This window comes from Aptenodytes patagonicus, chromosome 20 (genome assembly GCF_965638725.1).
Source record: "Aptenodytes patagonicus chromosome 20, bAptPat1.pri.cur, whole genome shotgun sequence".
NCBI classification, from domain to species: Eukaryota; Metazoa; Chordata; class Aves; order Sphenisciformes; family Spheniscidae; genus Aptenodytes; species Aptenodytes patagonicus.
In genome coordinates, this window is record NC_134968.1 from 845,875 (window position 1) to 871,458 (window position 25,584).

At 45.4% G+C, this 25,584-nt stretch overlaps 1 protein-coding gene across 1 annotated transcript; it reads left to right on the forward strand.

The window, feature by feature from the left end:
* The first annotated feature begins 180 nt into the window (after positions 1-180).
* DNAJC7 (DnaJ heat shock protein family (Hsp40) member C7) lies at positions 181-20,751 on the forward strand. The gene is made up of 14 exons (XM_076356653.1): positions 181-274; positions 10,903-10,991; positions 11,518-11,642; positions 11,737-11,850; positions 12,424-12,498; positions 14,032-14,150; positions 14,506-14,659; positions 15,444-15,608; positions 16,638-16,729; positions 17,917-17,990; positions 18,452-18,598; positions 18,829-18,981; positions 19,532-19,594; positions 20,456-20,751. Exons 1-14 carry the CDS (start codon positions 192-194, stop codon positions 20,491-20,493), a joined length of 1,491 nt encoding a protein of 496 aa, XP_076212768.1. The 5' UTR covers positions 181-191; the 3' UTR covers positions 20,494-20,751.
* Positions 20,752-25,584: the final 4,833 nt, after the last annotated feature.

Below are 25,584 nucleotides of genomic sequence, written 5' to 3' on the forward strand. Positions count from 1 at the left end.
CCGCCGGCTGCCCGGGCCCGTCCGCGGCCTCCCCATGGCGGGCGGACCCCGGGGCCGCCCCGGCCGAGCGCCGCTCTTGCCGGCCCGCGTGCCGCCGTCGCTGTCAGCGGAAGCCCCGCCCCTTCCGGCGCGGCCCCCACCCCCGCCCCGCCCCGCCGCCCGTCCCCAGCCCGGCCCGGCGCGGCGGTAAGATGGCGGCGGCGGCCGAGTGCGATGTGATCATGGCGGCGCCCGAGGGACCCGGCGAGCCCGAGAGCGAGGAGGAGACGCGGAGGTAGAGCGGCTGCCGCGGGTCGGCCTCGCCCCGCCGGGCGGGGGAGGGGGCGGCCGGTGTCCCTCCCGGCGGGCGGGGCCGGGCTCCCTGGGCCGGGGCCCGGCGGGCGGGTGAGGCTGGGGGAGCCAGGGGCGGCCCTGGGCTGCGGGGAGCGGGAGGGGGCCGGGGCCGGCGCGGCAGGTCCCGGGGCCTCGGTGCGGGGGAGCCGCAGGTGCTTGGCCGGCCCTTCCCGCGCGGGTCAGCGCTGGGGGCCGGCGGGCGGGCAGGGCCCCTCCGGCCTCCTCCGCGAGGCCGGCGCGGCGCCCGGCGGGCTGCGGGAGCTCTGCGGGGGTAGCGCCAACGGGCCGCGGGCAGCGGGGCTCGGGTGCGCGCCGGGGCGCCGGGCAGGGCAGGGTGCGCTGCCGGGGAGCTTCGGCAGGTCCCTGGCCGGGGCGGGCCCTGAGGGCAAAGGCCTTTCTCCAAGCCGAGCCTCGTCCCGCAGGGAAGCGCTGGCTGCTCCCACGCGGGGCCCCGCAGCGACGGCCCGCAGTCCCGCCCGGGGCTGTGACATGCCACATGCGGTGCGGGGCTGTGCTCGCTGCCGGGTGACGCTTTATTTTGGGACGCCTTGGCTGCGCGTCCCGTGTGAGATCTCATGGCCCTCGCGCATACCAGGATTAGAACATATACCCTGTAGTGGAGTCAGGCTGTCTTCAGTCAACCAGCGTTTGAGTGTCCTAGAAATATAATTAACATTCTTTCTGTCTCGAGGCCATGCGGGCTGGTGTCTGAAGAGAGCTTTCTCCCATTGCTGAGGACGAGGAGGAAGGGATTAAACTGTGGTGTAGAAGGGAAGCTTCAGACTCGTAGATTCTAGTGCTCTTCGCTTCTTCATCATACCCAACTCCCTTGTCCCTGGTACTATTTGAAATCTACACGCAGCAATTTTTACTCTGTCCTGCCTTGCTGTGGATAATGGGAAAAATGTCAGTTGCAGGCGTATGTTTGGGCAGAGTCCTGCTCTGAAAATGTCATCATAATTAAAGAGCTTCAAATTTCAGTAACTAGTTTATTTTCAAAGTGGGCTGGTGCACCTTGCCCAGGGGAGCAGACAGTGTCGTCTAAGGCTGGGGGTGGTGGGAATCCCAACCTTTCTTGCACTTTTTCTTCTCAAGAGCAAGTGAGCTGGTTCCTAGCAGCAGCTGAGCGTTGCAGTCTCTGCAGGCAGAGAGATGGGAAGGTCCGATGTCTAGGAAACTCCGCTGGTTCTGCAGCATCTAATGCTGGCAGTTGGTTATCTCCTGGGGAACTGGGGAGGAGAGAACTATTTCTGTAGGTGGTGAGGCAATTGTTCTAGAAAATTATTCAGTGGATGGAATTAAAAGGAGGAAACAAAACCGAAAGTGGCCTCTGAGGAGTAGTATTTTCAAAATAACATTGATGGCCTGAGGTGTTTTGTGCTGCTTGTTTACTGTCAGAAATTGAAGGCTTAAGGAGCCGGGCTGGGAAGGAGCTGGCTTCCTGGTGATGTCATGCTAAGGAGTTAAATTAGATGTTGCTGAAGAGGCACCTGGATGTTGTGCATAGAATACCAACAAATTGCATGGCCTGTAAAGTTGGGAAAGCCCTGTTTATGGGTAGGTCATTCCTTCCCCCAGGCTAGTTAAATGTGGTGTTTGAAATGTTAAAAATATCCAAATGTAAAAACCATGCTGAAGGCGCAGTCGTCTTCTGATAGTGACCTCTAAAGTTACCCTTCCTTCCTCCTTCCCAAGTTTCATTGCAGAAGTGATGGGCACAGGAAACCAGTCATGAATAGGATGATCTTCTTGGGAAAGGCTGAGCAGGTACAGAAACAGAAGAATTCGTGGGCAGTGTTTGGTCCTCGCCCTGCTCTGAGGGGAAGGCCCAGCTGTGAAGAACGGGGGCAGTCTCATGCATCTGGGTTTTTCTTGGTGTCATAAGGCCAGTGCCGTAATTCACGGTTATTGCCATGAAGTGCTTCTGTAGGTGACTTCACAATGTTCCCTTTTTTGTTGTTGTTGGGATATTACTTCTTTATCTCGCTAAAAGAAAAATGTGTGGGTAGGAGATGATTATTCTGCTTCCAGTTATTCTTCTTGGTTGCTCAGAAAGTGCAGGCTTTACACACTCATGCCTTTCTGCCAGCTGGGGCAGATTTTCTTGGGGTCTGGTGTGTTAACCTCTTCTCTACTTTGGCCCTTCCTGGCTTATGTAAGGTGCTTAACTTCTGTGGCTCAGTTGATCTCATGTAAATTAGGGTGATAGTCACTGTATTAGGGAGAGTAGTTGGAGGCTTAATTAGGCGTCTAATGTTTGTAAAACATCTTGAACTGTGTAAGGGCTACTCAGGCACTCTGCATTAATGGGCATGCACAGACATACACTTGAATCTGATTTAGTACAGCCTTTATGATGTGTCTGTGCTAGCTTCTATAAAAAAACCAGCAAAAATAAGTGAAAACCTTTTCTGAATCAGCTAAGTCAGCATCAAGGGCTTCCATGTTCTGTACTTCTGTTTAGGAATTACGGTAGGACAAGATACAGATACTTTGCTTAAGGACTCACCTTTGTCTAAATGCGTGATTCTGTTCTCTGTGCCTTAATAAAAATTAGGAAATTAGCAAAAGTGGAGGTCTGTATTTCAGAATTATTGTAACTAATGCACTGAAACAGCTGAAAACATGCCAAATGGCTCACTTACAGGTTGTTTAAGGCACAAGAATAGTGTGGTCACAGGATAATTATTATCTGCTGCTGCATAAATTGTGGGGGTCCTTATGGAAAAGGGTTGATGTCATAGCATTAATTTTATCTGCTGGGTAGTGGTGCTGTTAGTGCCAGCTCCTCTGCTGGGGAGCAGCTGATGAGCAGGGGTTGAGTTGTGGTGTGGTCAGAGACTGGTCCACCCCCAAAAAGTAACTTTTTCTTTTTAATTAATTTTAAAGGTTTCTAACGCACGGGAGCAGTCTTTCCCTGGGCCCAGCTGGTCTGCAAGCTTGGGGTCACTGGGAGTTTTGCCAGGGAGAATTTCCTTGTCATCCTCCTGGCAGCTCTAGGTTCTGTCTGATGTGTGTGCTTAAGGCTGGATCTTTCTCCTCATTCTTCAGCACTGGAGGATGTGGCAGTCTCTTAAAAAGAAGTATCTCAAATCGTTCGGAAAATATCATTATGAAATGATCTGCACAGACTGTTGCTTTTACAGTGCTTTTGTTGCAGACTTCAGATGTTTTGATGCCTCAGCAGGAAATCATAGTTAACCTTAGTAAAGCAATGAACATGAAATTTGCCACACAAAGTAAATTGTGCAGAAGTCAAGAAGGTTTCAGACCTTGCCTGACTTTGGGTCACTAATTAGTTCGACAGACGTTGTCTGGAGGTTGTCAGGTGTTGGTGAGTAGCAAGAATCTTTCCACTGCTATTTTGCATGAAATGAGTTGCATCTTGGTCAGGCTTCTCATGTATAAATGTTGTTACTTGACTGCTTTCTCAGGGAGTGCTGGCAGGAGTTGGGGGGGTTGAGTCAGCTGTAGGGGCACTGTTGGTGGGTAAGCTTCATTAGGGCATAGCCTGAAGAAGGTTCCACTATTCCTGTTCTGCTTGCAAATGGGCACTTGAGTTTCCCAGGCTGTAAATCCAGCCTATTTTAGTAATATGTAATTACTTGATGATCTTATGATAATACAAGGAGCAGCAGAAGCTGCTCGCATAGTTGTTTGCTCTCCCATACATTTGCAGAGTATTGGAATACTCTGAATTAGGTAGTCGCTTTATACAGTATGAAAAGATGGTCAGTACCTACAGTTCCAGCCTTTTTCTTTAACACAAGACATGCTTTTCTAGGGTGAATCATGTTGTAGATGCAGTTGTTTTACCGTGTAATTCTTACAGCTGGCTGGCTTCCTTCATTTAGGCCTCTGTGGAAAAAAGCAATCTCTAGCTGGTTCTAGACCCTTCTGTGGGTTCTCGTGACAGCAATGATGTGACCCTGCCAGAAATGATCGCGCCATTACTATGAATTAGGTTAATACTGAGCTCTGTGAGTGAGGTGTGTTACATAACTGCGCAATTAAAGTTCGGGGCTCGTCGGGCTGCGTTCACTTACAGCTGCAGGGAGAGGTTCGGTTCATTTCTTTGATTTCTTGTGGCGTATTTTGGTTCTTACGGCTTTTGGTCTTCCATGATTGAGTTTGTCCTCGGGTGTTGGGAATGTTCTGAGGTGTGTGTAGAGGATCGCGTGGGGTTTTTGTGCACGCTCTGTATTAAATGTCAGTTATGTTGCTGTTGTCTGCTCTTGTGAGAGACTTGTGGCAGACCTTTGCTTTTATGTTTCAGTTGCAGTGTCTTTAACTATCCATGCAGATACTTGCGTGTACAGACTCAAGATTTCCCTGGTTTGGGGCATGCTGTGAGTAAATGTCGTGATTTTCGTTTCTATATTGCAGCTAGTAGTAAACCCACTCCTTGTTCAGTGGGGGGTGCTGATGTGCAGAGAAATGTGTTGGGTGGTGTACTGTTCTGCTCTGTGTTTAGTTTGGTCCCTGCTGCAATAGGGTCAGCATGATGCTGCCTAGCTGCAGAGGGTGCAGTGTATGTTATATATGATTTTGTGGTGTTTTCTGCACCAGAGACAGAAAACACAAACACTACTGATGGGAGATTAGAGGGAGATTCCCTTCGCTCTAAATCCTCACTCAGAGTGTAAAACCTAACCTGGAGGAAGGGTCTCTAAAGCATACAGGGAAGTATACCCTGTATATCTCTCTGGCCCACGTAGTGTTTGGCTTCTCTTCTGAGTCCTGAAAGAAGGGAGGGGAGAGTATAGTATGTCCAGTGGCAAATATGACAGCTAATTTTAAGCTCTAGACATCTGCCTGCTGTAAACTGTATTGAGATCACCAAACTTATTTTACGCGAGCAGCTGAGTAACATCTGACAGCTGAGAATCTGGACTGGATTTCAACCAAAAAAATGCCAGATAAAGGCACCGTATCCTATTAAAGAAAAAGTCTCTGCAAGAATTGCTTAGTAAAGGCAGGTGTGTTCCTGTTGTGAGAGCATCCCAAAAAAGATTGCTTGGCCAGGACAGGATTTTGGAGCCTGCCTTAAATCCTAGAAAATTTTTTTTTTTTTTTTTTGGTCACTGTTTCATAATGGAGGCAGGAAATGAAGTAGGAGTGAGGGTCGAGAAGAGAGCAAGTCTGCCACCTGCTACATGCTGAATTGCTGTAGCTGGGTAGTACTGCTTTGAGTGCACGTACCTATGTGCGCAGGGTCTGTGCCAGCACCCCTAGATCTAGGAGGTGCTGTTTGTACAGCTCCCAGAAGTTTTCGACGACTTAGAAAATGAGGTCCGTTGCAAGGTAGGTCTGCATATGTCTCGTTCGGACCTGGAGAAGGAGGGGTGGAAACCACGATTGGCGCGCAAGCGGGGGCAGCGTGTGGAAGCTCTGAGGAGGCAGAAGTTGTTAAGCAAATGTGGGATTGTGTCACTGGTGCGCGGGATGGCTGCTTCTCATAGCTCTTCTGTTCTGGGAACGAGCAGGGGCTGAGCTTTCAGCAGGCCATGGGGAATAGAGGGAGCCTTGTGATGGTTCCTTCTCCCACCAGGCAGGCAGCGAGTGCTGCATGCTGCATCCTCTGAGCCTCTGGGTGTGCGAGGGGAGCATCAGAACATGTGGCTGCTGCCTGTTTTGATGGCAGGTCCTCTAGGGTGACAGGGGCTGGAGCACTTGAACTAGGGGTCCTGACAAATGTTAGAAAAGAGGAGAAAAAATTGACTAGCTTGCAGGGAGAGAGGTACTCCAAACAGTCCCCTGCTTGCGAGCCCGTGGTGCACGCAAGCAATGAAAGACAAGCTTCTTCCTGAGATCCTTGGTGCGACTCTTCCCTGTCTTCTGCATCCAGCATGGAGAGGCCCTGAGAAGACACTAACTTCCCCTCACAAAGCAATCCATTCAGCCTGGATCGTATTTTTAGCAAAGCACGATTCTTCTTCAGTTTCAAAAGTAGCAAGTGGGGAATGCAGCCTACATCAGTGCGAGATGCAGAATGATCTCATTCAGGCTGTAGCATCTGTTTGGATTGAAACAATTACCAGTGATATCAGGAGATCTGCATTTTTTCTTGTTATAGCCAGAGACCGTGGTAAACAAGAACTGTTTTCTCTGTGTGCTTTCTATGTCAGTGGAGCACAACTGGGGAGAGATGCTTCTGTTCTGTGTCTAGGACCTCAGACCACAAGCCTTGCGTTTCCAGCAACTGTCTTTGCCTTTGTGCTTTGGAGGCAATTTGCTTTTTCTTTCACAATCTTTTTTCATCGTTAAGCTTTAAGCCACGTGAGCAATAGAAATACCTGTGTACTTCCTTTCTGCTAGTGTTATCTGAGGTGCTGTGACTTGTTGATGTATCAGTCTGTGTTAAAGTAAATACTTAAAAGGAAAATAGACCAATAAAAACGAGTAGAAAACAGTAATTCTTGTGTTCGTGTGTTTTCTCTAGCATCTCAGAATACCGATGCTTTGTGAAAGTTGGTTTTGCCATGTATCTGTTTTCTTTCTCCTGTTTTCCCAGCTCTTCCTGGCAGTTGTTGGCAGACAGGGTGTTCTGGCATCCAGCCCTTTAGCTGTATCTATTAGGCACCACTTCCTCATGACATGACAGGTAAAATTGCTAAAAGACTTGTGAATCAGGGACTGGTATGCTAAGGAGGTTACAGTGGTGGTTCAGAGAGATGAGTTCTGCCATTAATACTGTTCACCCTTTTCTTTATACTATACCACAGAGAGCTTCTGAGAGAAGGTACTTTAAGTGGATCTGTGATTTTTCTTTTCCCTTTATGATTACAGAAACGAGAATAAAGTTTTGGTTAAACTACTTACTGTCAAGGTTCCAGAAGTGAAGAATTGCTGATTATTTTTTCCACTGTATTTTGAATGTTTGATCTGTAACATTCAAAAAAGGTGGTTGTGTTTGGACACATTTTTAATCATGCAAAGTATGAGTCCTGCCGCTTGTGATACAGGTCCATCCAACAGGCACATAATCATTTCTAGATCTTGTGGCCTTAGGGAAGGAGGAGCACGGAGGGGTGCTGTAGTGGCAGCTGCCTGCTGTTCAGGATCTGGCAGTGTGCTGGCTTCTGAGGAAGAGCAAGGCTGCGGAACAAGCACCATCCTTGGGCGAGGTGGTGGGAAGGCTGGGGCAGAGGAGATACGGCAGTTTCCCGTCTCAGGTGGGCAAGTTCATCATTTGCTGGAATGGGAGCGGGTGCAGCAGGGATGAACTGAACCCAGGAGCAGTGACAAGACCCTTCTGAGGCAGTGGGGTGCATGCGCTAAACTGTTTCTTTGCCACCCTGTTACTTATTCATCTTATTTCAAATAAATACAGCAATGTGGTTGTGTGTTCTTTCCGTTGCTTGACTTGAGCAGAGTTACAGTAGAGGTGCGTCTGCTCCATTGCATTGCTGGAGCGTAGCTGATGGCAAAAGTTTAAAAATGAAAGTGAAGAGCACACACTTCAGCTGTGGGCCCTCGGTGTGGCAGCTCCCTGTGTCTATTGTTTTGCCAGCTGGCAAAACTGTGATGGTTCAGTGAAAACAACCCTTTGCATGAGGCGGTTGTGTGGGAATGGCCAATGGCAAGCCTGAATGAGGTTAAAAACATGTGAACTTGTTTCAACACAATTCCCTTTGTTCTTTCTCTAGTAGGCTTGCTGAACATTGCTCTCGTTCACTGGTGGGGTCCCTCCTCCTGGTTTCGGCTCCTGCGCTGCCTTTGCCGAGATGTGCCCTGGGAGCACCGGGGGGCTCTGGCAGCGCTCCCCCCTCAGCAAGGACACTGTGGCTTGAGTTCAGTCTGTCCTGGGTTGGCAGCTTTGTAGCGAGGGCAGTTTCCAGTAGATAAATGCATTTCTCGCATAAGCATCTGATCTCTAGGTACTTCCAAAATAAAAATGCGAAGTGGTGGTTGACTCTTACCAAATCTGCTCTGCACCCTCAGGTCTTGGATTTGGCAGCTTACTAAAATGCAGGACTAGTCAGCAGTCTTCCCTTCAGTTTTTATTTTATATACTGAAAGAGGCTTCTCACTATGGTACGTTCTAACAGTAAGCCTTCTATAGTAAGAGCCCCTTTTCCACTCTTTGAATGTGTTGCAGCTACAGCCTTCAGTGAAGACAGTCAACTTCTATCCTGTTAGGTTTATTAAGAAAGTGATTCATGAAAGAGAAGTCTTTGCTTCCTCTGGGCAAAACCCAGTCCTGAAACATGCCCAAAGCTGCATCTAATTTTTGAGAATTTTGTAAAGGTGTACAGAAATATGGAAGTGGATCACTTGCATTATACTTCCTGTGATAGATGAAACTAAATTTTTAAAGCTAAAGATTATCTCTGTGTTTATAGTACCTGGTAGACTGAAGACTGTCTCTGACTCACGCCTTTGACTGTTACAGTAGTGTTGTCAGATACAGTTATAAAGCTCCTCAGCCGTGAGAGCAACTGAACAGTTCATGCTTGCTCTGGAGTTGGATGGAGGTATTTGTACATAAAAAGTCCTGTGACTCTTTGCTCTCTAGTTCTGTGTTCTCTGATTTGGCTTGCTTTTGTTTACCTTGGGTTTCCCTGTAAATAGCTTTCCTGCAGCAAGTGGTGCAAAGAGACACCTTCACTTCTGGATCCTTCTTTCAAGAAATGCTGGAGCCCAACGTTTCAGCACAGCCTGGAACTAATCCGTCTTTGAGCCCTCAAGTGCAACTCTGCTCTGGCAGACTGGGGGGTGTTGTGGTTTAACCTGGCAGGCAGCTAAACACCACACAGCCATTCGCTCTCCCCACCAGTGGGATGGGGGAGAGAATCATAAAAAAAAAAAATTTGTGGGTTGAGATGACAAAGACAGTTTAATAGGACAGAAAAGGAAGGGAAAATAATAATAATGATAAAAGAATATACAAAATAACTGATGCACGATGCAATTGCTGACCACCTGCTGACCAATGCCCAGCCAGTTCCCGAGCAGCGGTTGCCACCCCCCCGCCAACTCCCCCCAGTTTATATACTGAGCATGACGTCGTATGGTATGGAATATCCCTTTGGCCAGTTTGGGTCAGCTGTCCTGGCTGTGCCCCCTCCCAGCTTCTCGCTGGCAGGGCATGAGAAGCTGAAAAGTCCTTGACTAGTGTAAGCACTGCTCAGCAACAACTGAAACATCTGTGTGTTATCAACATTATTCTCATCCTAAATCCAAAACACAGCACTGTACCAGCTACTAGGAAGAAAATTAACTCTGTCCCAGCCAAAACCAGGACAGGGGGTCACCCAGCTGTTTTAGCTTCCTTGGCGTCTTGCTTCATTGCTTCAGCAAAGGCTATGTTCAGATCAGTTGGTAGTCACCCAAGAGGAGTAAGATGACCTGTAATAATCAACTTCAACTGTACTGCTCGTGATACGGTCATTTCCCCTGTGCAGGTGATCCCCACGGCTGGGCTGCTCTAGCAGAAGATTGCTCATTGTTGAAGGCGAGAGTAGCTGGGGCTCGTAGATATGCTGGCTGCATCCCTGGTGGGACATGAAGGATGGAGTCTGAGCTGGTCTTTGTTCTGATGGTTAGAATTTGTCTTTGTCTGAGGCCAGAGTTCTGGCTGTGCAAGTGTTTTGGAGAGTGGACAAACAGTGTCTGTCGCTCTGGCTACAGCAGTGAAGTCCCAAAAGCACGATGCAAGACTTGACTGCTGTATCTTAGAGTGGGGTGATGCTTCTTTTGAGTTGGCCTCATAGTTTTTACATGTTAAACAGTCTAAGAGGGGAAGGAAGTGAATTAAATCACTGAATTTAATTCAGTGAAGCTGAGTTAAACTTCAACACCATGGTACAAATTCCCTCTCGGACTGCTTATCTAAAATGGTGAAGGTAGATGGGAGGAGGGTTTAATTTCCTTCAGGGGAAACTTTGCTTTCAAGAGTTTAAGGGATGCTGCTTTAAACCATATGTTGTGTGTTTTTAAATGTCCTAAACTGTCTCTGCAAATGCTTGCTCTTGAGTGTGAGGACTATTTCTGGACCTGTTGCCAAGGCAGTGCCAAGCTTCTACTTGAGGCTTGCACCCTTATTTCTCCTCAATTTAGCTGTCTTTTGAATGTAGAAATTGTTCTTGGCCCTGTTTCCTAAGTATGTGGGACTACTTCTGAAAGATAGACAGCACTCTGTTTCTTGACTTCAGTGACTGCTGAGGTTATGCAGCACCTTGCAGGAGTAGGCTGGCTTGGTTAACCATGTACAACTGAGTTTTGCTGGACTCAGAAGCCAGTGCACCTGAGACTGAAGGGAGGGTGCTCAAAAGTGGCTTTAGTCTGCTATTGCATTCCTGTAATATTCAGCTAGGTAATACCCCTGAGTATCCCCGTTCGTGGCCCTAGTAAAGTGATGAAGTGTCTGAGAGCCAGCAGGACGTGAGGTGTGCTGTTTTCTCATGGACAATGTATACAGAGGAAATCCAGCAGCAACCAGCTATAAGCATTTTGGAGCACTGAAGAGTTACACTGAGATTGCTTGGGGATCAAATGCTTGGTCGTGGTCAGAATCTGTTCTGATGCTCAATTCCTCTTAAAATGTGGTGTTTTGCTTCCTTTCAGAGAAGCAGAGTCATTCAAGGAACGAGGAAACGCATACTATGCCAAGAAAGATTACAATGAAGCGTACAACTATTACACAAAAGCCATAGGTGAGAACAGTTGATGATAATATTAATATTTGCTGAATACCATGTCTAAAAATCAAAGCTGGTTATTGATTTAAAATACACCAGCAGGGTTTTTAACAGCACGCGCTGGATGAAAATTTTTTGCCTGCTTTACCTTGCAAAATTTCACCAGATTGATAACACAAGTCAGTGCCAACGTGGGTGATTGCAGCAGTTCTTTGTTTCTCCTCCAGCCAAGATATTCTTAACATGAAACCAATCCAGCTTTCCCTCTAATGCAGGGTCAGCAGTGCTGCCAGACTGAACACCACAAACTTTTGTTCTATATGAGTTAATTCCTGTGTATGGTGTGGGGAGCAATAGTTTTATGACTTGCTATCAAAACAGCTGCTTGACCATCATGCGTCATCTTAAGCCACTCAGGTGACGTATTATAAATTGGGAGGGAATGTGATTTTTGAATCCAACCACGGCTTCTTAATATGTTCTACAAGTTGTATAACTGCTTGCATTACACTAACAGTGAGCGCTCTTACATCTTCTCCAGATACCTGTCCTAATAATGCCAGTTATTATGGTAACAGAGCTGCCACACTCATGATGTTGGGGAGATTCCGAGAAGCGCTGGGAGATGCTCAGCAGTCTGTCAGATTGGATGATAGCTTTGTAAGGGTACGTGGAAAACTTCATACTTCTTATTCATGTCTTAATACCCTTGTCTCCACCTATTGCAGCTCTTGCAACTCCCTTTTAACTGTCTTCTCAGGGCCACCTACGGGAAGGGAAGTGCCATCTTTCCCTAGGGAATGCCATGGCTGCCAGCCGCTGCTTTCAACGAGTTTTAGAACTGGATCATAAGAATACCCAGGCACAGCAAGAGGTAAGAGGTTCTTAAAATTTAAATATTCCCAGTAGATGGGGCTGTCAAAAGGAACGGATTGAACTGGTAAGCTTTTCACTTCGAATTTGCAAGGTGGAATCACAGTCATCGTTAGTGATGACTGTTTGCATGCTGTGAGGTAATGGGAAAAAATGAGATGCTGTCAGTCTCTGTATCTGGTTTTCAGTAGACCGCCAGGTTGCATAGTTACTTTTGTGTGTGATTGTCTCTTCTTAGCAGAAGAGCATGGAGGCTAAGCTGGTCTTTCACCCAGCACTCCAGAGGAGAAATGGTGAATGGTGGTAAGGAAATGGGTGATGCAGCATGTAGAAGGCTGCTGCCACTTTTGTATCTCATTCACAGGGGTACATTTTCGTGGGCTACCAGTTAGGTCACTTGATTTCAAACTGATTTTAATGCTGGCAAAAGTATTCATGTAATCTGCATTATTGTTCCATGGTCTGCAATAGTTTTTGCTCTGACACTTTAGGGATTGGCTGCTTAAATGCTGCTTGACGGTGTTTCAGAGTAGTGACTGTCCTGCAACACTTTCTATGTTTTCCTGTCTTTCAGCTGAAGAACGCCAGTACTGTGCTTGAGTACGAAAAAATAGCTGAAGTGGATTTTGAGAAACGGGATTTCAGGAAGGTAAGATTAACTCAATTGTTTCCTGTAGAATTATGAACGGACATATTTTAGCTGGCCAGTTCAGCCAGATGCATGTCTAATTTCCCTGCCTAACATTAGCTGGGTCCTAATGGGAGGTGCTGTACAACATACTTTTGCTATTAAAGCAGGGCTGTCTTGTGAACTGTAATAGTTGTGACGATGGCAGAGCTCATGCTCTCTTAGCACTGAACGAATGAAAAGTGAAGAGGGTGACTGGCTCAGGCTGAATATCCTCTATTACTGTTTGCTTTGCAGGGTGAGTGGAACCATGAATGAGCTGTTTGATACAGATTTTGTCAGCAGCAGCATTCGATCACGCTTTGCTCCTAAAATGCATATCCAAGATTCTTCTTTCTCAACTCTTTAATTAAAAAAAAAAAAAAAAAATCAGTCTGTCTGCCAGTTTTATAGTGAGGGTCATTGAAGGAGCTGCGTGGGGCATTCTCCGTTACTGTTTCCAAATCTCTCTTCCCAAGGGCTGTAACAGGATGCAGCTGGTACTGACCTGATATAACAAGAAATGACAGCATGAAATCTGAAAGGCACCAAACACTTCTCGTGCAACTGTTTCTGTTCAGTGGATGCATGTAAGGCCCAAGTTTGGCCCAGAAGGGAGATTGTCCACACTCTTAGGCTAAGCTCAAGATTTTGGAAGGGTAAATCCCAGCTTTGTATCACATGATTATGAGGAGCAAATGGGATGTATGGTCAATCTGGATTTCGTGTGTAGGAATTGCCCTGCCTGTATTGCATGTTCTGGGCTTTTGCATCTGTCCCGTCACTTCTCCTGTCTCACTTCACTGGGGAGGCTTGCATGAAATGTGATCTTTGTTTCTGGAGAGCTGCTCTGGCTCCTTCCTCACCCAGAAGCCATTGGCTTCTCAGTCTGGAGCACAGTGCTTCCCACAGCAGGCAATCGTGATGTCACAGGCCGGGGAAGCAGATGAACCTTGGTGGAACAATGACCCTGTTCTCGTGCAGATGTCTCCACCAGAGAGGCAGAGATGGAAAGGACCTATTAGATCACCCTGCCCATTGCAGTCAGACCAGTGTAAGATCAGTCCCTGCACTGTACTTTTTTTGTGTTTTGTCCAGTCCAAACTGTCTGAATCTATTGAATTTCTGTCCTTCCCACATGTCTTCATAATGCAGGAAACAGGGGTAGAATTGTCCTCCTTGGCTTTTTCTTTAGGGCCTACAATTTCAGAAGATCTAAAGGGATGGACCTTCTACAGGTGTCCCTTGAATCTTCTGTGTAGTGCTGTGTCATAGTAACACAGCAGGTGCCACAGACCTTTGTACACAAAGCCCTTTAAAAGAAAAAACAAAAAACCTGCACGAGGAAAATTTTGTAATGAGATATGTCTCCAGCAGCAGAGGAAACAGGTGTCTGCACACTTATCTTCCTGTTCAAAGACAAATATGAAATCTCAAGTGTGGTAATGGTGCAGCCTTTCAAACCAGGCCTTTGGCTATTTGCTTTGCTCACATTTGTGTTTTTTCTTACACCAGGTTGTATTTTGCATGGATCGTGCTTTGGAGTTTGCTCCTGCTTGTCACCGATTCAAAATCCTCAAGGCTGAATGTTTAGCATTATTGGGTCGCTACCCAGAAGCACAGTCTGTAGCAAGGTGAGCGTCTTAAGGTCTAGAGTTTGAGTAACAGCTGGTGGTACGTCCTGGGTGCTGCTTGTTTTCCACAGCCCGAAATGCATGAGGGAATATAAAAAAGAAATAGTCCTTAATGCAAACTGTGATGAGGAAGAGTGCATGAGTTTATCCCCTTTAAAGTTAATCCTACTGGGAAACTGTATTTAGACTCAGTTAATAACCAGCAGTCTTGCTTGAGCAAGTTCCCATACTTTTTGCACATCTGTACCACGGACTTGATAAAATAACTAAATAGCTCAGTGGAGGAAGAGCGCTTTTGGAGATTGCAAGGAAACTGGAATAGGGAAACATTTCATTTTTTTAATGTCTATTACAGTGACATCTTACGAATGGACTCAACAAATGCAGACGCTCTGTATGTCCGTGGTCTCTGCCTTTATTATGAGGACTGTATTGAGAAGGCAGTGCAATTCTTTGTCCAAGCACTCAGAATGGCTCCTGATCACGAGAAAGCGTGTCTTGCCTGCCGTGTAAGTTGTGGATACTGGGGATGGGACTGCAAAATCACCAGGATTTTTTATTTATTTATTTATTTATTTATTACCAAACGCTTAACTTGGTTCTGCTGGATCAATCCCTTCTCCCTCCCTCAACATTATCATTCCCCGGATCTCCAGTAGCAAGCAGTGTGTCCAGCCCTTCCCAAAGACAACCACTTGCTGCTTTAAATAACACTGTGAGTTGCTAGAAGCTCTTTCTTAGAAGACTGTGATACTTTGAAGACTGCCTCCCTTTCATTCTTCTTTGTTCCTTGATAGGAGCAATAAAACTAGGTCTATCAGTTCTTTTAGAACTTCTGACTTAGTGCCTACAGGTTGACTTGCATTTAAACACTGTTCCTTTCATGTTGCTCCTTCGCTCATTTCTACTCTGTTGTAGTTCTTTGACTGACTTTTTAAATTGGTTTACTTGTATAAGCTCTCAAAAAGTGAGGTGCCGTTGCTATTTTTTTTTTAAATCCATGAATTTCCTTTACTATCACGTTCTTATCTTAAACGTTAGGCAACCTTTGTTCCTGTGGAGAATGCCTGTAACTGGCACTGGCTGTTCCTTAGCACTTCTCTTGGGGGACAGGCAAAATGCTTACAGCTTGTTCCAGCTGCTGTAGCAAGGCTGTGACTTCTGTATCCTGTAATGGTGTCTGAAACCAAATTATAACAGTTATATTTGAGGATCCTCACCCAGCAAAATAAGGTGCTTGGTACCCCTGAACCACTTACCTAATGTCCTTATCCAGGGTATATTTTCTTTCAGAATGCCAAAGCACTTAAAGCAAAGAAAGAAGATGGGAATAAAGCATTCAAAGAAGGAAATTACAAACTAGCATATGAACTATACACAGAGGCACTAGGAATAGATCCAAATAACATAAAAACAAATGCCAAACTCTACTGCAACCGGGGGACAGTTAATTCAAAGGTAAGAAATGGTCACCTGGCAGGTAGTCTTTCATCATATTCCTCACCATGTAGTTTATAAATTGCAAATCGGTTATTCTGGAAAGCATAGGCTTCTCTGGCTGCTGGGGCAGCTGGATCTTTCTAGTGCTGTAGGCAACGTTTCAGGTTTTTGTATTTGCACAATGATTGGATCTGTTCCAAACAGCCAACAAAGTTGACTGCTGAAGAAACAAATACTTGGGCTGCACAGAGTGGGAGGGAGAGGTTGAACGTAGTTTAGCCTTAACTTAATCAGCATAAAGGCATCCTTATTTGTTTCCTTCCCAGTAATGAAGAGATTTCTTTTCTTATTCTTCTTGTAGATCATCTGTCTTGATTTGGTTTTTGATCTAAAAAAAAATAACCTAATTTAAAAACCCTGGACACTTTTTCCAGGTTTGCTGTTGCATTTTAGTCATGCACTATCCAGAGAAACAGTCAGTCATGTGATAGTGCTTCTAGTTTCCACCCTGCATTTCCTCTAGGCATGTTTCCTCCTCAGCTGTCTCTGTGTGTTGATGCCTGTCCTACCAGCATCAAGGCTTTTCAACACCCCTACTTGGTCAAGAGGCAGAGGCTGTTCTCAAAACCTGGGAAATGGGATGAGCTGGAGGCAGCAGTAATGGATATTTTACATGGCTGTTTGTGTCTGAAAACAAACAATGCTTTTTTTTTAAAGTATTTTAACTATTTTTAAGTTTATTTTCCAGTCTGGGAATTAGTTTGGACACAGAATAACTTGGTTTTCAGATCATTCTCAGGAAGACCCTTGTTTCCAAGTGCGTTTCTTAGAGAAGCACCACATAGTTCTACCATTTCACTAGCCAAGCTTCTAATTTTTCCCTAGGGAACAAAAGCTTTCTGTTTTTGGGGGATTGGAAAAAATTTCCTAGACGCAGACACACAAAACAGTGAGATTTTTCCAAGATTCTTTACACCTTTCAATTGCCTAAAATAATAATGCTACTTAGTGGGTTGGGATTCACTTAACTTCTGTCTGACATTGTAGCTTAGGAAACTTGAAGAAGCAATAGATGACTGCACGAATGCAGTAAAACTGGATGACACATATATCAAAGCATACTTGAGGAGAGCACAATGGTAAGTAGACCTTTATAATGGACATGCTGAGCAGGTTTGTGGGTAGGAACCCCCTCCCTACAGCACTGAGTGAGAGGAATAACAAATCTGAAGCTGAACTGAATTAAAGTTTCTGCCTTAAGGGGCCCTGAATTAGTTCCTCTTCCTTATGCTGACGAGGAGACAGGGGAAGCGCTGTGTAGTCTGTCCTGCCTGCATGGATCTGGGACTGCCTGTTGATTGTTGTATTTAGGCAGGATTTGTTCTAAAGCTTGACTTACTATGTTTATAGACAAATGTAAGACATTCTGTCCCAGAGAGGCGCGCTCTCAAGTTTTTTCAGAAGGGCTGCTGCGGGTAAGAGATCTTATCCTGGCAGAGCTGTTCACGCTTCCAACAAACTAGATTTTGAAATGGGATGCCCTGCTTCCCATAAAGGAGAAATCAGCTGAGGCTGTACGTATCTCAGCCACAGCTAATACTGCAGTGTAGCGCAGTGAGGCTGAGCGAGTTGTACAAAGGATGTTTGAGTCTGTATGTCTCCTTTGTAACTTGGCACCACCAGGGAAGTAGTCAAAGCTCTGTTCTGACTACGGATTTATTTGCTACTTTCCTCAATACTGATTATTCCAGTTTGTGGCAAAGCTGCCTGGCTTATAGATGAACCAAAACCGTTACTGCAGCCTTCCTGTTGTGCATTCATTTTAATTTACAACCTTCAGTGTTCTTCTCAAGCTCCATCTCAGTAATTGCTAAATTACAGTAAGTAGTTAATATGTGAGTAAGGCTGAAATGCCAATAGACGGGCACACGTCCTTCGGTTTGAGGTGCCAAGATTGTCACTTCTAACCAGCGTTGCTTGTGTACAACTCTGCACCAGCTTCCTTGAGATCTTGCTGGCTGGTATTAGTTCCTGCGGCTGGATAAAGTAATTATCAGATCATTAAAGTAGAACTTGTGCTGCCAAATAAGATTGCAGTCTCCACTTGGAGCCCAAAGTACAGGTTCCTGTGCCAGGATTTCCCACAAAGAGCAGGTGTCTGGGCTTCCAGTCAGTGACCCTTTGTGGGTTCCTCTCATGATTGCTCTTTCTGCAGTCCAGTGCACATCTTTTCCTTCATTCATATCCATCTAGAAAGTTTGTACCTGAACCCCCTTTTGATATTTCCTGTGAAGTACACCTTGGCCACCAGTGTTTCTTTCCACAGTTACATGGACACAGAACAATATGAAGATGCTGTAAGAGACTATGAAAAGGTTTATCAGACAGAAAAAACGAAAGGTGAGCATATTGGCGTTCTTTTTGTGTGCATAAGTTTCCCTTAACTGGCAATTTTGTTTGTTGTTGCTGAGAAGAGAACGTAGCTTGTAGCTGCAGCAATGCACTAGATTCAGAATATCTGGTTATGGTTCTCGTTCTTAACTATCATCTTGCTTTTTTAGTAGCCTGAAATGAAATAAACCATGACAAACGGACAGAGTAACCTTAGTCCTTGTGGTTCGGTGTCTAACAAATACTAGTTTAATAGCACTGAGACGTTTACCTGCATTTGGAAACAGCCTTAAGTGGACAGTGAGGCTTTAATTAGCTACCTGACTGTAAATCCAAGGGGGTTGGTTACTTTTGGCACTTGAATCCTTCAACCCAGGTTATCTCAACATGTCGACCTTCAGCCTCTTTTAAAGCAGGAGGCTGTGCCTGACACTAAAGCCGCTTTCCTTTGGCATTGCACTTCTTCCTAGAACACAAGCAACTTCTAAAGAACGCACAGGTGGAACTGAAAAAGAGCAAACGGAAAGACTACTATAAAATCCTTGGGGTTGACAAAAATGCCTCTGAAGATGAGATCAAGAAGGCTTACAGGAAAAGAGCACTAATGCATCATCCAGGTACCCACAAACAGTCCGTTACTAGAGCATGCGTTGTTGCTTTGATCCCCTCGCTCCATGCATGTGCCCTGCGCAGCCATCACTCAGAGGCAGGAATAAATATGAGAGGGAATTTCTGGACAAATTGCAGTTCTGACCCTACAAATCTAAATCTGTGACAGTAGCTGGGAACGTGTAGCATTTTCCATTTACACTAAAAACTTCTTTCCTGCTCGTTTTCATATCCCTAGACCGACACAGTGGGGCAAGTGCAGAAGTACAGAAGGAAGAGGAGAAGAAATTTAAGGAGGTTGGTGAAGCCTTTACCATCCTGTCAGATCCCAAGAAGAAGGCCCGCTATGACAGTGGGCAGGATCTAGAAGAGGATGGATTGAACATGGGAGGTAAGTGTTTCTTATGATATTCTACCATGGCAGCCTTTAAAAAGATTAGAGTCTACCTCCTCCTCTAAAGCAAACCTCCCATTTGTAATAATCCTATTAATTGGGTCGGTTTGGTCTCTGAAAGCATTTGAATGGCAGATCTGCACTGAATGTTTCAAGTTGCGAACAGTCTAGGTTATATGGTGGATGTTATCCTTGATTGATCCGGTAGGTAGTAGCTGCCATGAGGCAGAAGTCTTTCACAGGAAGTGTAAAATCAAGTAATAGAAAGATTGTGGATCCCTAAATGCTGCTTATCCAAAATTCTTAGGTTGCCCCTGTGACTGAAATTGTGTCTCTGACAACTGTTGCTTTTACCCGTTTTCTGCTACTGCCAGTGGCCCTGTGCTCTGCTGCTGTATAGCAGTGCTCCAACCGAGCAAGCTGTTTATAGCTTTTTGTCCATTTGTAAAATGCTTTATGGGCCCTCAGTTAAGTGACAATTTCTAAATTGTGAAAACTGTAACTGGCTGTCTCACTTCAGCTCACAACTTCCTTTTCTTCCCTGTAGACTTTGATGCAAATAATATCTTCAAGGCCTTCTTTGGTGGGCCAGGTGGCTTCAGTTTTGAAGGTAGGTGGAAGTGTTCTCCTGTCAGCTTTGGAAATGTAAGTACGCAAATCACTTGACAGGACAGCCGAGTTTCCCAGAGTGGATGCGCTGTTTGAGGAGAGTATTTGACTTTTCCAAAGAAAAAAGTCTAAGCTCTTGGAAAGTTCTGTCTGCACAGCATCCCACCTGATGGCCAGTTCTGGTTCTTTTGTGTTCAAAAGCAACAAAACCCGGGGGTTCCCTTTTCAAGAAGTGTGTGTAGGCTTTGCCATCTAAGTGGTGCTTTGCTGCTTAGAAATAGTTGGCCATTACTTGGATACAGCTGCTGGTGCTAAAGCGACAAAGGCAATTCTTGGTCAGAAGTCCTGTGCATATGTATCACACAGCTCTCCTCTGGTTTCATAACGCTGTGAATCCTCCTGAGGGCCTCTGCCTGCAAACATTTTGAGGTGACTGGAGGCGATGAAGAAGCTGTTACTCAGTGTCCCTTCAAGCCTTATGTGTGGTCAGGCTTTCTTCACACACCTTGGAGTAGGATGGCTTTATACAGCACCGAGCGAGCTCTCAGCACTTAACTAGTATCAATATGCCCCTCAGGGAAGTGTGTGTTCCTTAAGGTCTTTTGTTAAGTGAATTTTGAGAAGTCTTGCACGCTTCGTGTACTGTTTACCTTCCTCCTTGTATATATTATCAGTAGTCCACTCTCTTACTTGTTGGAAGTCAGCTGCTGGAAATGCATAGCAAAGATCTCATCTCTCCTACCTGTTCAAACGGTTTTGTTTGAATTAAGTACTAGCTTGGCGTCAAGCTACTGCAGGATAGTAGTTAACCATATTGTCTTTGAATTTTGAAAGTGCTAATATCTTTCATTTTCTTTTTCAGCTTCTGGGCCTGGAAATTTCTTTTTCCAGTTTGGCTAAAAAAAAAACAAAACAAAAACCACACATACCTGATCTGCTTATTTTAACCTTGAATACGGACATACTTAGACTCCTTCCTTCATCATGTCTCATTGTACTTAGAGCAGTTTCATTTTTCTCGGTTGGAGACCTCTGTTTTGTGTGCTTTTGTGTGTGAAGAGGAAACCAGCTCGGGGAGGGGAAGGCTTGTGAATTTTGTTTTACTGTTAACTTTATTAAAAAAAAAAATAAATAAAGCTTTGAATCTTTTGGTCCCTCCATGCTGACCCGTACTTTCAGACTGGTCCTGCTCCTCAGCAGAGAGGATTTCCCTGAAGTCCTCCTGGAATCTCAACTTGTAAGAGGGTGAAGTAATCTCTTACTTTGTTTTGCTTGGCTCCGAAGTGCAGTATGGCAGCATGTCTAGGGCTTGTAGTAACTTGTAAGTTATCTTAATCTTCGGAAAATATTGCCGAGATTCAATCAAGTTTCATACAATTGCGTTTTACCTGCCAGCTGTCTTTTTTTTTCTTTTTCTTTTTTTTTTTTTTGCCATGGTTCTACCGGAACGGTACACTCGGGCATTAACTTAAATTATAAGGTGTGAGCTTAACAATTTTGTATCAGAGAAATGCTTCTTTGGATTTAAAAGAGCAGCTTATGTGAGAATTCCCTGTGATGCAGCTAGAATTAAGGGCTTTGTGTTTTCACTCCAAGAACTGTCCTGTTTAAGGGAATATTGAATTTGCTCTGGGCTGAATTTCTTCACCGTACTTTTTTTAATTAATCCACTTGAACATTTAATATTTTTGCTAAAACTTGATTTTGTTGAGCTTGATGTTTGATTTTGTGTTACTGATCCATAGAGTGGATGAGCTCTTTCTAGCTCTGAAGAAATGCAAAGTAATATTCAGGTTAATAATTGAAAACGGTTACTGTGTGTGTGCAGCAGTGTGCTCTCATTATGTTTACAGGAACTGTACAAATACGTTAAACCAATCAAGTAGTTTTCAACTAGAAGTAATTTACTAGTCCAAAGAAGCAAGAAAATGCAAAGTCAAACTCTGAACTGACAGTCTGTCGCTTGCTTCTCTTGCACAATGCCAGGACAAGTGCTGGAGGGATGAGCTTAAAGCCTGGAGCTGCGTGCAGCTGCACCGTCTCGAATTGAAAATGGATTTGGCTTGGTGGTACTGCCAGTTAACATGAATGCTGTTTTATTTTTCACCATAAATGTAGTGTTACAGCAAGATCTCAGCTGAGAGAGGACTCTGCTTCCAGAATTCTTCCCTTTTTTCTAGAGAGTGAAGAATTGTTTTGACTAGGTGCTTTGTTCAAGTTAAATACTGTCTGTAAAACGGTTCTGGAGCACAGCGCATGGCATTGTCTGACAGAGCTTCGGGCAGTCTTGCTCAGAAGTGGCGTTTGAGAGAAAGTGTGTTGGCACTCAGCAACACCCGCGAGAAGGGCAGAGTCTCGGCAGCGTTGCTGTAGCCGGAGTGTTTTGAACTGGCCTGCGGTAGTGTAGTGATGTTTGGAGGGCTGAATTTTGCTTGGCTGAGAAAGCAGGTGTTCATACAAATACATGCAAGACACTTTCCTAGAGAAACCTGACACTAACTTTTATATAGTATCTGATTTAACTTCTTACTGCAGGAACAAAAATTGCAATGAATTCGTTGCATGAAGTGATTACCTTGAATGCTAACGTCTTTGTCTTCCTTCCTTTTGAGGGCTGTACTTGTCCTGTTCAGCGGGACACAGTTGCTAGACTGCAATGCAAGTTAACTTCATTTCCAACAGTTGCAATAGTGTCGTGGTGCTGCCGCCGAGCGCTACAGTCCTGTGGTTGTGTTTTGTCAGAATTTTTGACAATCTACTTTCATAGAGGGAAGATTTAAGGGCTTAAATTCTAGTACTGCAGAATAAAGAAAGTATTTTATAACTCGCTCCAGTGTCAGCTTTTAAAATGAGCCAGTGTCGAGTAATATTTCCAAAAATAGACTCTACAACATTTATTCTAACTTCCTTTGCACCAGTGTAACGTGATGGACTTACCCGGATTGCACTGAAAGCAAAATGAGATCCTAGCATCTTTCAGACTCCAAAACGGTAAATACCTGAGGAATTGAAATACTGGTCTATGCATATTGATACTTCTCCAGTTCTCATGGCACTTGTAAATCAGAGTTTACAGGACTTGTTTCAGTGTGGCATTCTGGATTCATAATGTCTTGTCTTGTGTGTATTGATATTACTGTACAGTTTGGACTTTTCTCAGTCTTTTATCGCCACGCAGGGACGTGTTCTGCATTTGTCAGTGGGTTTTATTATTATTATTTCCCCCTCCCCCCAGTTAAGTACGACAGGCTTCCTTCTCTCCAAACTTTGAATGAGACCATTCCTTGGACGACAGAAGTGGAATGGCTTTTCTTCTGAGAGAGAAAAATGTATACAGCAGATATTTATAAAACTGTACATGAATGCATGATTTAATGTAGTTAAATATTAATATGGTGAGTGCCAAGACTTTTCTAAGGAGCGTTATTATGTGATTCAAAGCGAAGGCGAACACGTGTTCCCTTCTGCACAGAGCACTGGGGTTTGAATGGCGTTCAGTGACTCCCGTTACCTCAGGACAGCAGCAGCAGTGCCTGGAGATAGAGGTGCGGTGGCATTGTAACCTCCGTCGTGTCCTAGCACGGCTTGGAGACACGGGACTCTGTTCCTTTCAGAAAAATCTGCTTAGATGTGCATTGCTTGAAATGTTGCCTTTCACACTTGGTAGTTCCAGAACATTATTCATGGGTTGTATTTTGTATATAGCCACAGGGAACCTTAGTGCCATTTTTCTAGCTGCTACCACTCTGCAGACCTCCCTGGCTTCCTTCGGCTCGATAGGAGCTACCAGACATAGGAATTTGCCACAGAGATAATGAATAAGTATCTTAAAGTGATATTATGCCTGTGCTTTTTCTAGAATGATAAAGAGCTGATGAAGGTGATAGGAGGCGGTTGCTGTAGGTGATAGCACAAGCACAGTGGGATATATATGCATCGAGCCTTACTTAGCAGCGTACTGTTCCCTTTGGTGTGACCGTAGGCCACCACGTGAACTCGGCAGGTGGAAGACACCGATGGTAAAGCCCGCCCTTTCAATGAAGGGAGTTCTCTTTCTGGAAGTCGGTCTTTGTAGTTATTGAAAGGTTTATTTTTTGGCCTAACAGCAAGAGCCTTAATACCTAACCCTGAAATGTACCTAAGCATGCCTCCAGGCCGTTCCACGTGCAGAATCCCTTGTGCCCTGCTCTGCCTGGTGAACAGCCCAAAATACAGATGCCGAGCAGCTTTTGCCGCGTGGTGCACGTTTGCCCCTCGGCCTGCCAGCTCCTGCGCGGTGTTTCTGAAGGGGAATTGTTGGTGCCGTGAGAGCTCCTGCTGTCGGGAAGTACCCAGAGGTAGCAGAGCTGACGTGGCTGAAAGCCAGACCAGGCTGGCGCGTAAGGGGAGGATCTGTTAGCAGACGTGATGGAAGTAGTTGCTATTGAACAGCTCGGTAACTGACGGAGTAGCTGTCGGCTTCCTCCGTGAAAGTTGTAAACTACAGGAAATACTGTGTGCGTGTGGGGAGCGTGGCTCTCGGCAGACCAAGCGTGTGAAGGGAGGCTCTGTTGTCGTGACTCTATAGCGTTTACAAGGAGATAAGGAATTGTTTGACTCTTACGCTTTCCCTCTGATGTTTTTTTTGCCTGATCATGATACCTGTGGTGTCTGAGCTGCTGTAGGGATGGTTTCAAATTAAAATGGAAGCAATTTCGTGCTTTAAAAATGAAAACGTGCATCAGTAATGTTAGTGTGTGGGAGATACTTGCATGTACAATGGTCTGACCTCTGGACCACAAAGCCTGGTGTGTTTTTTCTTGTGTGGATTTACTTTACAAATCTGGTGCTGTGTCAGCCCCACCTTTTGCAGGGGAGTATTCAGAGAGTCCTTTCCAGATACACTGAACCTGGACTTGCAATCAGCTGTAAAGACCATTACGATGCTTCTGGCTGCTGACTTTGACAGGCTGTTTGTTGTTTCGGCTACACGTGCTACATAGGAAAGTACATGGTTTCATTTGTGAACTTGGAAGTGTTGCTGTAAAGCTGGATCCTTAGTGCTAAAGGCTTCTGACTGTTTTGTAAATACATTAATGCAAATTGGGGAAAAAAGAAAAGGAGAAAGAAAAAAAATGTTTAGGGACAACAGTATTATTATCCATGGAATATTGCAAGTCCCTCAGCTTTCTGTCTCTGGCGGGGGTACAGAGTGAAAGCTGCTGTGCTGTTGTTTCGTTTCCGATATGGAAACTGGCTCAGCTCTTGTGCCCACCCGCCAGCGCTGGTCTCCGAGCCGGCCGCGTGCTGGAGGGCTGCGCTCAGCCGAATCGTTCTTCAACCAATTGAATGACCAAAGCATTTGGACCACACGGTGGTTTGCTCTTCTTTCAAAATTACTTCCTCAGTTTCAGTAATGACTAAAGATACTCACTTATCTTCAAGTGGATGGTTTTCATCCCGTTTAAATTTGTGCCTTGTACCCTCCCCTCCCCTTTCTAAGGGAGAAAGGACAGCTTGTGTGTTGCACCTACCCGAGTTTCTCCGAGCAGCACTGAGGTCCATCTCGGGCTGTGGCAGTAGTGCTGTAACTAAGGCTGAAAGGTGGCAGACTGGATCGCAGCGGTTCTGTGACCCTGCGTTCTGCTGGAGGCCGCTCACACGCAGCCGTACTGTGTTCTGGAGATGTCCCTATTGTCCCTGCTTACCGGGGCAGCAGGACCTGTGCTTGGCTTTGAAAGACGATGCGTAATGCTTTGGCCTTCCCCGACGTACCCTGGCTTTCCCCGCTCCTGCAGAGTCAGGGACAGGACGATCCCTTCTTCTTTGAGTAGTGCTAGGCAAGTTTTCACTCTAGCATAGATCCGACCTCTGAAGGAAAGCTCTGGTACGGAATGTGAGCAGGGTGCTGAGATGAGGCATCGTCTGCAGCGGTGTTACTGAGCTAGAGCTTTGGCACCATCGGGGTGGCTCGGGAAGGCAGGAGTTTGGTGGGAGAACTGGGATGCTGCC